This window comes from Ictidomys tridecemlineatus, chromosome 2 (genome assembly GCF_052094955.1).
Source record: "Ictidomys tridecemlineatus isolate mIctTri1 chromosome 2, mIctTri1.hap1, whole genome shotgun sequence".
In the NCBI taxonomy this organism is placed as follows: Eukaryota; Metazoa; Chordata; class Mammalia; order Rodentia; family Sciuridae; genus Ictidomys; species Ictidomys tridecemlineatus.
The window spans coordinates 83582245-83596834 of NC_135478.1; the positions used below are offsets into that span (position 1 = coordinate 83582245).

A 14590-nucleotide genomic window follows, 5' to 3' on the forward strand; every position below is an offset into this window, starting at 1 on the left:
ATCTAAGACCCAGTTTCCAAATCTGTAAAGAGGGGTGTTTGAATTTGTTGGCAGTAGTACTGTCCACATTTTGAGCCTCATGATCCTTTTTGTGGGTGTGTGGGGTCTCAGCTATGCATTATAGGCTGCTCAGTGGTACCCCTGGCCTCTGCTTACTAACAATCACTCCCAATTTATGACAATCAAAATGTCTCCAGAACTTGTTAGTGTTCCCTGGGCCACATCACCCCAGTTGAGAGCCACTGAACTAGGGCAACACATGCGTGTGTTAAACAGCTAAAACACAAACACTACTCGCTGTGATGTTACTTTCTGTTGTGACAAAGTTTAGAAACCTCTCCTTGATGAGTTGAGAGGGTTAATAGTCTCCTGTCTTCAAAGTAATAACGGAGAGATAATTATCAAAGCTGAGAAATGTCTACAAGGAAGTTCTTCAATATATTCTTTCTACTTTGTTTGAGAATATCCATGATAAAAAGTTAAACCAGAGACTGAGGATACAGTTCAGTGGTAGAACATGTGCTTAGCATGTTTGAGGCCTCGGGTTCACCCTAGCACCAAAAAGAAAAAAAGTAAAAAAAAGAAGAAAAGAAAAAAAAATGTTGAACCAAAACCAAAATGAAGCATAATTATTAAGACAGCCTAATATTAGGTAGGGTCTCATTTGAGATTTCCTCTTCTGCTTCCCTCTAGTGAAATCTAAAAGCAAACAATCCCCAGATCTGGGGAAACTTTAAAAAAAAAATCCTGTCACAGGAAGTCTGCGGGGCGGAGAGCTACAGGCTTAGCCATCTACTTCTGCCTCCTTGTTTTAAAAAGATGTGCTGTTCCCTGTGATGCACAGGGATCTGCTCAGAGGTATTCGGTGATTCATTAAAGAAAATTACCCAGTTGCCATTCAGCGGGTCCATCTGGAGGCAATGTTGATTGAGCTCAGAGGTCACAGTCGAGGAAAGATCTTGCTACTCGATTTTCAAGTTCAAAGGTCTTTAGATGGATCTGCTGAGTCTCGGCATTTCTTTTGGCCCTCCTAGGCGGAAATGGGGAGGTATAAATAGAAACTCTAACAGGCTAGTTCTGAGTGTTTTAAATTGGGAGTTAGGGATGAGCGCTTCTGCTGAGTGATATGGACATCATTTAAAAAAAAATTACTTTCTCCTTTTCTTTCCTCCTCAAGCACCTAAACCTTAGGAGAACAATGTCTGTATGAGAAGGGAGTATGTTGTTTCCCACCATGGTCCAGAGTAATCTTGAGAGTGTGTGTGTCTCAGAGGCTGCTTAGTAAAACCGATATGGAAGTTGTTAGTCAAAAAGAAAAAAAAAGTGAAAAAAGAGATCAGCGATCGTGGATGACCTGTCATGCTAACTCTTCATTAGCATTGAAGTTAGGTGCTGCCTAACTACAAGAGCTTGGGGACTTGGAGGAGTTGTAGCCTCCAATATGGGATTGGGGTCAGGCTGCATGGTTCAAAGCTTGGCGTTCTATCTGTGTGTTCTTAGGAAAGTTATTTAACCTCTCTGTGCCGGAAGTGTCCCCTTCTGCAACTGTCATAGTAATTGTACCTATCCCTAGGGTGATTATGAGGCTTCAGTTGACTTTTACTTGTACAGAGCATATACTCACTAATTATTTCAATGCTTTTTTTTTTTTTTTTTTGGTCTTCAAAATCTTTATGACAGTCACACCCAGCTAAGTGTGAAGAGGGGTGGAGGTGGAACCGGTCAGCCCTATCTCGCTCTCCAAATGTCATTCCCCTAACTGCACTTTTCATTCTGTGGCTGCCCTTCCCCATGTCGTAAAGTGATGACACTTTTGTGACTATTTTTAAATCGAGATAATAGTTCACGCTCTGCGCGTTTACCACAGCCTCCATAATTCAGTGGTTTCGAGTGCAGTCATGGGGACGTGCCGCCATCACCAATACCAAATCCAGAACCCATTCGTCCTCTCTGGCTACGTTTTAATAATTGTCTTTCTTTTTTATCCTCCAGACTCTAGAAGATGCCCCTCATGGAGGAGGTTCTGAGAAGCACCTCTGGCTCGGTGACTGTGAAAGAGCAGCTGTGTGAAGCCCTGGCCATTGCCTCCTGAGGACCGCGGGGAGGAAACCATGGCCGTGAGCTTAGATGACGACGTGCCCCTCATCCTGACCTTGGACGAGGGTGGCAGTGCCCCTCTGGCTCCCTCCAATGGCCTGGGTCAAGAGGAGCTGCCCAGCAAAAGTAAGACAGTGGACTGAGCGGCAGGGACCAGGGCTTTTCGATTTCAGGGTGACAGATGACGTGGGCCTTGGTCTGCTAGAAGAGGCAGGTGCCCTTTGCCTGTCCCCACACTTGAGGCTTCTAGTGCCACAGCCCCACCATTGTGGAGCCCGGGCGGGGGTCTGTGTGCCTCCCGGAGCCCAGTGGGCCTTGGCCACACCCGCCCATCACCTGCAGTGCCTTGGCTTTTTGTCCATGGGTGCTTGGCAGGGACCTTGGGCCAACCTGCTCCTTGGCCAGCTTCCCTGTCCCATTCCTTGTTAAAAAAAGAAACAGATTTCGACACCAGCCTCCGTCTGTCCCAATCTGGAACCGTTGGCAGGAGGAGCAGCGCCGACTGCTTCTCTCGGCTCCCGCTCAGTCCCTGCGAAGCCCGGGCAGGGTGGAGGGGCGCATCGATCGCCGTCCATTGATTTGAGGGTTTGGGGTTTTACTCTGTCCTCCTCGGAACCAAAGCCTAGCACAGTGCGAACCCCAGAGAGGTGGTAAGCTTTAAATTTTTAAAATTTTAAGTGAGTCTCTGGCACAGCGAGAGGCCTTCAGATGCATTCTGGTCCTGCTCCCGAAGGCGCCTGCTGTCTCTGCGCAGGCTGCAGCTCAGACGCTTAGAATAACTGGCCTTTCCAGCAGGCTCCTAAGGCTTTGGGGCTCCTGAGCCAACGGACACCGTCTGCCCTTGTTCCCACTTGCAACCAGGCGGCCTGAGCCTGGCTCTCCCATCTCCTTTGTCCAGAGGAGATGCAGCTGGGTGAGGGAGCTCTGCCACCACCTCGGGACGTGAAGGAGAGCAGTGTCAATGGGGGCATGGGTGTGCCCCACCAACAGGCCTGTCTTTACTGCAGCGTGCTCACCCCCATCTAGGGTGGCAGGGCTGGCCTCTGAAGGAGGGTTAGCACACACGCCAGATCTCCCTTCAGCGCCACCAGGCCAAGAAAGCAGTGGTTCCAATTTCTAGCTCCAGCTGTTTTCTTTCTAAGATCCCCTTGCAAGGTACAGAATGCTCCCTGTTTCACAGAGTTGGAAACCAAGGCTCAGAGAGGTGGAATAACTTTGCCAAGGCCACGGAGCTGGCAAGTGGTTGAGCAGAGATTTGAACTTAGGACAATCTGCCTTGGGTTTCTTTCCCTTTTCCCCACATTTCCTCCTCCTCCTGTTTCTCCTGCTCCTGCTCCTCCTCCTCCTGCTCCTCCCCCTCCTCCTCCCCCCTCCTCCCCCTCCTCCTCCCTCTCCTCCTCCCCCTCCTCCTCCCCCTCTTCCTCATGCTCCTCCTCCTGCTTCTGCTCCTCCTCCTCCTCCTTCCTCTTCTTTTTCTCCTTTTTTCTTCATAAGGCTTTAATAAACGTGAGTGCAACTCCTTGGCTTTTTTAAAATATTTTTTTAGTTGTAGCTGGCACAATATCTTTATTTATTTTTATGTGGTGCTGAGGATTGAACTCAGTGCTTCATGTGTGCAAGGCAAGCGCTCTACCACTGAGCCCCAAACCCCCCATTCCCTCCTTAGCTTTTTATTTAATTTTTAAGATTTTTTTCCCTCCTGGGGATCAAACCCAGGGCGCAGTACATGCTGGGCTCTTAGCATTTATAAATATTATCTCATCAGATGATCTGAAGGTGGTTCTTGTCATCCTCTGGGTGTGTAGAGAAGTGGCCTTGAGGAGGTGAGGTCACTGGTCCAGGCACACCCGTCCTCCCTTGCCGCTGGGGATGTGCACAGACCTGGCTTCAGAGGGGCACCGTCTGGCCAGGGAGGCCCTCACAGGCTCCAGGGAGTAGGCTGGAAGGTGGGGCTTGCCAATGGCTCAGCTCAGATTCTAAGTGGAAGCCCTGCTGCATCTTATAAATCCCCATAAAGCCTTGGAACTCAGGTAGGGTGTCCGGCTGTCCTGTGGGATAAAAGTGGGAAGATCAACCCAGCTCCTGTCGAGATCAGACTTTGAACTGGGGACAGAGCCTGATGGGCAGGAAGTAGGCCAGGGAGACAGTGAGGCCCCAGCGGGTCCTTCTCCCTTGCTGAAGCTGGTGGCTCATTTTGGTTTGATTCTCGAGAACAGAGAGGTTGCTGCCTCCAGGGCCTGGTGTCTCTGCCGGGTTTTAGTGCCTCGGCCTCACGCTGTCTGTTCAAGTGCTAACGCCAGAGAACCAGTGGGTCTGACCCCCGGGCCTGACTGGGGAGCATAGCGGGGCTGCCCCGGACAGGGACTCACGCAGAGGCCCGCTTGGCCTTGGCGAGGGCCAAGTTGGGTCCGGCTTGGGAGTTGGCACTGAGCCGCTCCCTCAGGCCTGCTGCTGAATGCCCCGGCTGCAGCCGAGTTTCCTCTGGGAGCTCCTGGGGACCTTCCCACCCTCAGGACACAGCCCGGCTGTCCCGCTGGCCTGCAAGTCCTTGTGTATTCCACCGCCCTCTTGCCTGGCCACTTCCGATTCCTGTCCTGTCCCACAATGTCACACTGCTGTCTCAACCCTCTGCGCCTCGCTGGGAAGCCGCCTGCACGTGGAGGCCCTGCGATGCCTTCTCTTTGAAGCCTCCCCTGAGCCCCGTCCCCTCCCTGCCGGAGCTGGTCACTGGCTGCTCCTTCCTGCTTTGCTGTCTCGATGAGTTGTCCATCTTCACCAGTGGCCCACCATGTGGCGATTACTTATTAAACCATCTGGTCACCTACTGGGCCCTTCATTTCCAGATCTTGCGGCTTGGTGCCTGCAGAGGTCTGGCTTGCCGGGGTCTGGAGTTGGTGGATGTGGCGGCTGTCGGAAGGCCAGATGGGCGGCGCCACTCTGGCGTCTTCTCTGTCTTCTCTGTCTTCTCCTAACCGGTGGCTGATTCCCATTTTTCCCAGCAGTCTCCTGTAGACCCCTAGCCTAGCCAGTCTATGACCACAAACCCTTGGGGGACTAAGGACAGAGGCGGTCACTGGAGCTGGCAGCACTATGGCACAGGTCACCGAGAACCACCCAGCTTCCCATGGTGTGAGCCTTGGTGGAGCCTGGGCTCTTGTCCTGACCTGCAGCTGGGCGCCTTTCTCTGTCTGCTTCTGTGTCAGTCCGCCCAGGTGGCCTCAAATCACCAGGGACCAGGGGGCTGCCTTCTGGAGGCCGAGGCCCAAGATCAAGGTGGCGGCAGGGTTGGTTTCTCCTTGTGTTCTGCTGTGTCCTCAGCTCAGTCCATGGGTCTTTCTTCCGATAAAGACTCTGTCCTCTAGGGTCAGAGCCACCCGTGTGACCTGGTCGTACCTTCTTACCCTCTGAGGCTCAGCCTCCAGATGCAGCCTCATTCTGAGGTGTTAGAGCTCCAGGCTTCAGCCTGTGAATTTTGAGGGGACACAGTTGAGCCTGTGAGACTGCTCACCTCTGTCAGATGCAGGTCCCCAGGAGCCGGGCTGGCCGCCTGTGACTTTTAACCCAGTGCTAAGGCCTTGTCCCTGTAGGAAGCCGGAAGGTGGCGTTTTCTCCTGTGTGGCAGTGGGATGTGATCCTTGGCTTGCAGGTGCACAAGTGGCTGCTGAGATGCTGGTGAGTGACTCACAGGCACAGGCAGGTTGACACAGGGGCAGGTAGGAGCAGGGGAGCCTGGAAGTCGGGAGTCACCTTGAAGCTGTCCCTGGCGCTGGCCTTTGGTGGGGCATTTCTCCGTGGCACAGTCTGCTGTGCGCGTGAGCAGCAGCCTCCACTGAGCTGGTGGGCGGGGCAGCGCGGGGTGGGGGTCCCTGGGGAGATGCTGGTCACGCCCAGCTTTTCCCTCCTGTGCCCTCTGAACCCAGCTGCTGCCTGAAGTGGCCTGTACCTACCCCATGCCCTTTCTGGATGGGGAAGGGTGGTTGCCAGGCTGGTGGTACTGGGTTGTTCCTGGTTTCTGGGTGACAAGCCATTCAGGGGTGAGGCCAAGGTGACAGATCAGGGAGCTCCCCTGCCTCCCCCTGCCTCACCTGACACCCGCTGTACTGTACTGTGGGGAGTTAGTTTCCTGGGTTGCTGTCCCCGGCCGGAGCTTGCGTGTGACACCAGCTCCTCTCCCGAGTTCCGGAGCCAGAGCCTGCGGGCCTGAGGCTGGGCCAAGGCTGGCCAGAGCTAATGACCCCTGCAGATGTGGCCGAGGGGAGCTGGGAGGAAGCTGTGGGCGGCTCCCAAGGGTCGTGAGCCCCGGCGGGTTCCAGAACCTGAGGCTGTCCCTCAGACTGGGCGTCACCTTTGTGCTTGTCCAGGGGTGCAGGGTGCCCGAGGGACTTGTCACTGTGACACCATTGAGCACGTGGTTGAGAGAGTGGGTTCTGAGACAGGCTCTGTGGTGTGGGTCAGGGCGGCCTCTGCCAGGCAGGCTGTTGGAGCTGGGGTTGGGAGCCTCGCGTGTGATCGTGGGGTAAGCACTGGGCCAGTCAGTGACCTTAGGACCGTGGTCAGAGACGGCGCTGCTGCTTTGGAAGGACGACTGTGAGCAGGGCCGCCGATCCAGGCCAGAGCGCGAGTCCTTTCTGCCTTACTTATTACCCAGAGGTGGCTGCCATCCTGCAGAGGCTGAGGCAGCAGTTAGGTGTCCTCTGCCTTCTTGGAGGGGGCCTGTGGCCCTGCTGGAGTCCCTCCCTGGTGTTTTAGGGCCTGCCTGGGCAGAATGCTGGGCAGCACCAGGCCGTGGGCAGCACAAACCCCCAGTGCCGAGCCGCGCCCTGTAGCAGGGACTGGAGCCTTTCACTTCCATGGCTCTCGGTCTCTTCAGGAGTCTTGTCTGTTGTGTTGGGCCCCCTGCCCTTCGGCCACGAAATGCCATCTCTGCCCTCTGAGCACAGCAGGCCACCGTGGAGGTGGTAGCTGTGGAGGTAGCCGCCTTACGATGGCCCTGGAGAGGTCTGAGTTCATGTGCTCTGAAAGCGCTTCACGAGCCAGAACCGTCAGCAGTCAGCGTCCGAGTCAGGAAGGGGACACAGAGGGCTTAGAGGGTCCCAGTAGGGCCTTGATGGCTGCAGTTGCAGGGTCCTTGTGGGGCTGCTTCAGGTTACAGCACAGTAGCCCAGAGTGGGAGCAGCGGGGTCCCTGATGGCCCCTCCCAGGGAGCCCAGGAGCAGCTCTCCATGCCCACCGAGGCCCCTTGCAGCCCTGTAGGAGCATCTCCTGACGCGGGCCCTTCCTGCCCTGTTGGGTGCTCAGCGGTCCCCGTGACCGTGGCTGGTGAGCCCCTGCTCTGGGCTGGCGCTGGGTGAGCGCTTTGCTGGTGCTCTCTGCATCTCGGGGTCTTCCAGTGCCTCTCTGAGGTCGGTGCCCTCAGGGCATCTTGCAGAGGAGGATACTGAGGCTCCCGGCAGCTGAACCCACGTCTCCTGATGCAGGCAAGACCCAGCTGCAGCCTGCGTGAAGGGGAGCTGTTCCGAGGAGCCGAGTGTCCAGGGTTTCTCTTGGGAAGTTGGTTTCTACTTTTTCTCTTTTAGAAATCAAGCTTGTCTACCAGGCGCTGGTCCATGGCGTCCATGCCTGGATAGTAAACCCCCCGCCTTATGTGACGGTGTGGGGCCCCCAGACTGGGAAGACCTGTCCCCAGCTCGAGCCTGGCGTGGCCCTTCCCCAGGGCGTCCCGTATGGCAGTGGCATATGCATCCCATCGGAGAAGTTGGAACCAGAAGATTTGGGCTGGGAATGGAAACTGGCAGGAGCCAGGATTAGAGCCGGAAGAGAAAGGCGGAGGAGGGGGAGTGGGCAGCGGCTGGGCAGATCAGAGGGCCACACGGACAGTGGGGCAGTTGCTTCTCAGTGGCACATGACCCTGCGTCACACTTGCCAGAGAAATGTCCCCGGCTGTCTGGATGACGGGTTTGGGGCTTGTGTCATGTTTACACAGGGACCCTCTCTGCCTCGCTGGCTCCTCGATGGGGGTGCTTGGCTCACTACAGGAGTGCCCCCCCCCCCCCCCCGCCTACTCACCATCCAGAGGAAGTGACTTGTACTCCCCTGGGTCCCTGGGACTGTGCCCTGGGAGGGCAGCTACCGCTGGGCTCGGCTAGTGTTGCAGACACTCTCCACGTGTTTCAAGAGCAGTCAGCGCGGGCGTTGATCTAGCTCTGGTCTGTGGACCCCAGTAGCTGATCCGGACTCAGTGAAGCCCAGTCAGCTGCCCCCACCCCCACCTAGAGCCAGCTCAGCCTTTGTCTTCTGCTCAGGACAAACCACCTCAAATTAAAGAAAGCAGTGGCCTTCCTGGGACCTAGAGGTCTGCCTCTGAGCGCTGGGCCTAGGGAGAGCCCTGGGCCTAGGGAGAGCCCTGGGCCAGGGGCCAGGCAGGTCAGGGTGTCACGTGGGCCAGGCAGGGCAGCAGCCCGTCTCCCAGGGGCTCTTTCACTTTGCCTTTGTGTTCGTGAACTATCACCATATGGAGGTACGTGGAGGAAGGACTTGGAGCGAGTGAGTGGCAGCACGTGGGGACATCTGGGGCTGGCTTGGCTTTCTTGTGTTGTGTTTTTTTCCCCGGTCCTGTGGATGGAACCAGGGCCACTCAGCCATCAGCTGCATCTCCAGCCCATTTTACTCTGAGACAGGGTCTTCCTGAGCTGCCCAGGGTGGCCTCAGACCCTCTGCCCTCCTGCCCCAGCCTCCCTGCAGGGACAGCTGGGCTTGCAGGAGGATTCAGGAGGGGTGTGGGCGGGAACACGGGGCGGGGGCCGGGGAGGAGGCGGAGTCTGCCTGTTTGGGAATAGGGAGCTGCAGGAAAGCCCGCCCCAGAGGATGAGTGGGCCGTCTTGAAAGGGGTGGTGATGGGCCTGGATGCCTGTGGGTGTCGTCTTTCACCTATTTAAATATTGTGGTTCTTACACTAGGGACTTTCTTTGGGGTCCACATTTAGGAACTGGTCTGGTGGTGGAGGAAAGGAGTGTCCTCGGGTCTTAAGTTTGTAAGGAAGGCATATTTTTAAAATAAGGTTTTGCAGTTCTTAAATAAAATAGCAAAGGGCTGATGAACAGGAAGTGAAAGACTGTCCCACAGAGAGGGGGAGCAGGGCCGGGAGCAGGACATGGAAGGCGGGGGCTTTCCTTGTCCCACCATGCCCTGCTGGGGTGTGGGGGTGTCCTGCTAGAGCAGGGCAGGCTGCCTCAGGGTGTTTGGAAATGAGCAACCAGACTGGGTGGCCTGGTGGTAGCCCCAGGACACAGTCGTGCTTGCTTTGTTTGGCCTAAACTATGCTCTAAGAGGGAACAGGCTGCCAAGCCACAAGCAGCTTCCTCTGCCTCCAACACAGCCCGGCCTCCACGCCACCTCCCCTGCCTGGTGCCACCGTGCATTGGAGTTTGCATGCCGTCCCCAGGTGACCTCTGCTGGCACGGTGCTGTGGGGGAGCCAGGGAGCCGGGCCCTGGGGGAGTGGCAGTTGGCGTGTGCCCAGGGTGCTGTAGGAGGGTGGGAGCCAGGGCTGTGGACAGTGGCTGGTGGGGATTGGGTCTGGGGGTGGTGAGGGCCCCCTGGGGTCAGACGCCAGGTTTGAACCCAGCACTGCTGTTCGCCACCAGAGCCTGGGCCGGTCGGGACCTCTCCAAGCTTTGGTCTCCTCATCCGTGAAGTGACACCAGCACCAATACCGCCTCTTGTGACTGTCCTGAAGCTACAAGGACAGTGTGCTCCACAGCGAGTTTGGAGCTGCCTCCTACACGGTGCAGCCCTGTGCGTGGTAGGCGTCAGCCAGTCAGGCCGTGGGTCAGCGGGAGCCAGCTGTGGACGCTTAGGGTGTTGTGGCAGAGCTGGCCTGGTCAAGTGGGTGCAAAGCCACTGGGTGGGGTCAGAAGGTGATGAGATGGCAGAGCCTCTTGCCACTGGCCAACTCTGGATGCTATTTCCATGGTAACCCTCCAGCGGCCTTGGGTGGGTCAGCCCTGAGCAGGGGCAGCTTTACTTTCTGGAGGTTGGAGGTGGGGAGTGGAGGCTGTCCCGCAGAGGTGGGGTGCAGGTTTGGCCTCTTCTGATTGGCTCCCTGACCAGCCTCACAGCACCTCCCCGCTCTGGGTGGGTGTGCAAGTCTCGAAGCCCCCGGCTGCTCCTGCCTCTTAGAGGGACTCAGGAAATGGCTGGATGATGCCGAACTGAAGAGAACCCTCGCAGGGACCTGGCGTGGGGCCCGATGTGTCTCTTGGGGCACAGACCCGGCAGCCTTGGGCAGGAGGAACCCCGTGAGAGCCAGGGGGGCCGGGGTGGGCGTGGGCTGTGCCTGGCCCTGCCCCACCTCTGCTCTGCCCTCCCCACCCCATCAGGCGCTGCCCTCAGTGCAGCCCGTCAGCTCTCCTGGCTGAACAAACGCTTCTCACTCCTTCCGGCTGATAAGTGCCCGCTTTGTCTCGTGCAGCAACGGGACCCAAACAATCCGTCCTGACCTGGGCTTGACCAGGCAGCTATCCATCCACGCAGCCCGCAGCCCGGCCCTTAGGCTCCCTCCTCTCCCCTGGATGGAGAACCTGTCCTCGGGACGTCCCCTTCCTCCTGTATGTGGATTCAGATCCTAACGTGCGCTCTGGGTCTCTCTGTTGGCCGTGGGCGCCAGAGCCGGCACTGATCCAGCAGCAGTGTCTTCTGTTTGTTTTTTGGTGCTGGGGTTGAACTCACAGGCACTTTACCCTGGGCTACATCCCCAGTCTTTTTTTTTTTTTTTTGAGATGGCCTCAAATTGCTGAGGCTGGCCTCAAACTTGCGATCCTCTTTCCTTGGCCTCCTGGGTCACTGAGATTACGGGCGTGGACCACTGCCCCCAGCCTTTGTGTTTAAGGTCCGAATAATCTAGGAATTTCATTTTCCCACAGAAGGCTCAGTTTTGCCTGGTGAACTCCGAGGAGGTGAGCTTCTCGGGGGCTTTCCAGCCTTGGCTGCATGGAGAATGCTACACAGACTCCCTGGGGTGCTGTGCAGGCGTCTCCCTGTTCCTGGGCCCAAGAGCGAATCCAGGAGGTGCAGACCAGTGGCCTTCACTCTACATTAAGTGACATCTTCCCTGGAGCCATCCTTGTCCCCTGTTGGCAGAGCGGTGGGGGCTGGGGACAGCTGTCAGGAGCAGGTGCAGTGGTGTCTAAGTGGTTTGTCCTACAGTCCCTGCAGAGTGGAGGTGTCCCTCCCTGTCTTGCAGGTGTGCAGTGGGCAGTGCAGCTCGTCCTCAGCAAGTGTTGTTGGGACCCAGGGCCAGGCAGATGCTGGCCGCGAAAGACTCTGTTGCTCCCGGTCAGAGCCCTGCCTCCTCTGTTGTGGGAGCATCTCTCTACCCATATCTCTCTCCATAGCACACACCTGTAATCCCAGCGAGGAGGGAGGCTGAAGCAGGAAGATCGCAGACTCAAGGCCAGCCTCAGCAATTTAGGCCCTAAGCAACTAAGCAAGACCCTGTTTCCAAAGAGAAAAAAAAGGGCCTGGGAATGTGTCTTGGTGGTTGAGCGCCCCCAGCTCCATGCACAGTGCTGAGTAGCTGAGGAGCCATAAATGCATCACCTCTTTGGCCCGACTCTTGTTTTGGGGTGTTGTCCTGGGGACTGAACCAGGCTTCGTGCATGTTTGGAAGCGCTGTGCCACCCAGCCACACCCCCAGCCCTTTGTTAATTCATTTTGAGGCAGGGTCTTGTCAAGTTGCCCAGTGTGGCCTGGAACTTGGATCCTCCTGCCTCACCCTCCCGAGTTGCTGGGCCTACAGGTGGCACGTGCCAGGGGTGCCCGGGCTCTTGAGTGGAATGAGGCAGAGTCCTTGGAGACCTGTGCTCTGGTCCGGCGGCCTGCCCGGCCTGGCCTCTGTTTTCTCACTGCAGAGTCTTGGAGCCTGGGGCTGGCGCTAGGTCTCTAATAAGCGCATCATCCCTTATCTTCCCGTGTAAACCAGTTCCACTGCAGGGCCTGCGGTGTCTCTGGCCTCAGGTATATTGCTGTGGGCATTTTTCAGCTGCAGACTGAGCCCTTTCTTCCAGGCCTCTCCTGCCCGCTGTGCCCAGTGGCTATGTCCTTCAGCCTCCTGCCCTCCATGCCCAGGCCGCTCGCTCCCAGCTCCGTCCCCGGGGAAGGACTGGGTGCCGTGTGGACTTATAGAGATGGTGGATCCCAGTGAGTTACGGGGCCTGTGGGGCCGAGCTAGGGAGAGCCTTGTGTGGCGTGGACAGTGCCCCTGGTGTCACACAGCGTCACGTGAATCCCATTCCCTCCAGAGGAAGCTCTGCCGGCTTGTGGGTTTCTTTCTGGCGTCTCCATGACGCCCACGGTGAGGGCTGGTGGGATGGGACGGGAAGGTGCCCTCAGCTGCCAGCTGCTGCTTTGGTGCTGATTTGTGACACAGCTGGGCCTCTTGCTGGGAGTCTAGGTTTTACAAAGGCAGCAGCAGGTCTTGGGTACACAAACCCTGGGCCCTTGATAAACAGGCATGGAGTGACCTATTTGGGAGTGAGTCACCAGATTCCAAAAACATCCAGTGTCCTGGGTGACTCTGTCACAGCTTAGCCCTTGGAGCCATCTGGGGTGCTGGAGAGGCTCAGTGACATGTGACCAGCTCGGAAATAGCCAGGGCGGGCCGAGCTTCCCCTGGAGCCGCCTGCTGGATGGAGCGCAGGTCTCTGCTCCCAGGCTGGGCGCCCTCGTGTCTGGAATGCCGTGTCCGCGGGTGCCCGACCCCACCCTCCCTCACACTGAGTGCCCCGCACCACACTGTCCCCCAGCTGCCCGCAGCCTCCTTTTGGCAGGTGGTGGTTCCATTTCCTCCCGTTGTTCTTCTCTTGCTGGAGCTCAGCCCGGGTGACGCGTCTGTGTGGTAGTGGCTTGGAAGCCGCCCACGCTTCGGGATGCGATGGCTTTTACTTGTGGGTGGTCATCCACAGGCGTGGCGTCTTCTCGGCGTGGCGTCTTCTCTCCATGGCTCTTGAGGGTCCCCTCTTCTTGCTGGCCTGCCTGTTGGCAGTCACAGTTGTCCTGTGGACAGTCTAGAAGTGTCCCCCGGGCTCAGAGTTTATCAGCCCAGGTCCTCCAGCCTCGGGGCTGCCGGTGCGTGTGGTCCTGCTGTGCACCTTCCATTCCTCCTGGGGGCGAGGCAGAGGGTGGGGGGGGCCCTGGAGGCCTGTGGGGCAGCTTGGGGAATTCTAGCTGTGGGAACCCGCGTGTGCTGGAGAGTGGTGCTGTCCCCACTCAGCAGCACTTTGACAGTTCCTCGGTGGCCTTCTGCACGGTCGTGACTTGGTAGCTGAGCAGCATCGAGTGAGCTGCTGAGCTTGTTTCTCCTGGGTGTCAGTTTCTTCCTCTGTGAAATGGGGACAAGAGTATTTGCAGCCAGGTGGACACAAAGGTAAGTGGGAAGTGGCGTGTCAGGCCTGGTACCAGCTCCATGCCGGAAACTGAATGCCACTGAGGGCCCCCCGGAGTCTGCCATCAGCGGAGCATCAATGCTGCCCTCTTCTGAGCCCCTGAGTGGTGATCAGAGGACCCTCTCCACCGGGAACTGGAGCTCTTCCTGCCTTTTGTTAATTCCTCACTTCCTGGTTTTCTGCATCTCCTTGAGGGTTTCGTGGTAGTAGCTGGGGGACAGTGGGCAGGTTCCTGGCTGCAGCCGGGGGATAGTAGGCAGATCCTGGCCGTATGGGCTGCACAGCACCAGAACCCCGCCTCCTCCTGCTGTCCTTTCCCTGTTAGTACCCGGGACTGAACCCTGGGGCTGCTCTACCGCTGAGCCCCTCCTCAGCCCTTCTTATTTGCATTTTGAGACGGGGTTCTCGCTAAGTTGCTGAGGCCGGCCTTGAACTTGTGAGCCCCTAAGCCGCCAGGATCACAGGCGTATGCCTCCGCACCTTGCTCACCTCCTGCCATTGTCCTCTTGGTCTCTGCTGTTGTTTCTTGACGATGCTCTGTGGACTGCCCTCCCCACCTGACAGACAGGGAAACTGAGGTAAAGGAAGGGAAGACTGGCTCAGTGCCTGGCCACCGCCTGTCCCAGGCTTTCATCTCCCTGGTGACATGGTGTGCTCAAGCCACCAAGTCCCGGGACACGGGCTTCCTTCCTGCGTTCACTTCCCTGTGGTGTCCCCTTGTCCTGTGCCCAGAGCCACCTACAGCAGTAGCAGACTCACCTACTGGGTCCAGCCAGCCCCCTGGGAATGGACTGTGTGACCCCGGGTTCTAGTGGACGTCCAGCCCCGGCTCAAGGGCCCCATCAGTGGGCACATTGGCCACCCTGGTGCAGGGTGAGTCTGGCTGACTGTGTCTGCTGCCCTCTCGCAGGGGCCATAGAGCACCAGTTGTCTCTGCGTCCCTGTCCCCATTCCCATGAGTGGTTCTCAATTAGCATTTCTGATGCTTCCAAGTGAAGGCAGGACAGATGTTTGCACAGGTGCTGGCTCCTCACTGGGAGGCCGCCAGGCAAG

The 14590-nt window shown here is 57.4% G+C and overlaps 1 protein-coding gene across 2 annotated transcripts in view; it reads left to right on the plus strand.

Annotated features, from left to right (window-relative positions):
* Positions 1-14590, plus strand: part of Tpcn1 (two pore segment channel 1) — a 50895-nt gene that overhangs the window by 876 nt on the left and 35429 nt on the right. For both annotated transcript variants that reach the window (XM_021734261.3, XM_013363566.4), the window contains exon 2: positions 1993-2223. In XM_021734261.3, the coding sequence (XP_021589936.1) occupies positions 2112-2223 (112 nt within the window). In that variant the 5' untranslated portion in view covers positions 1993-2111. The remainder of the gene's footprint in view (positions 1-1992; positions 2224-14590) is intronic.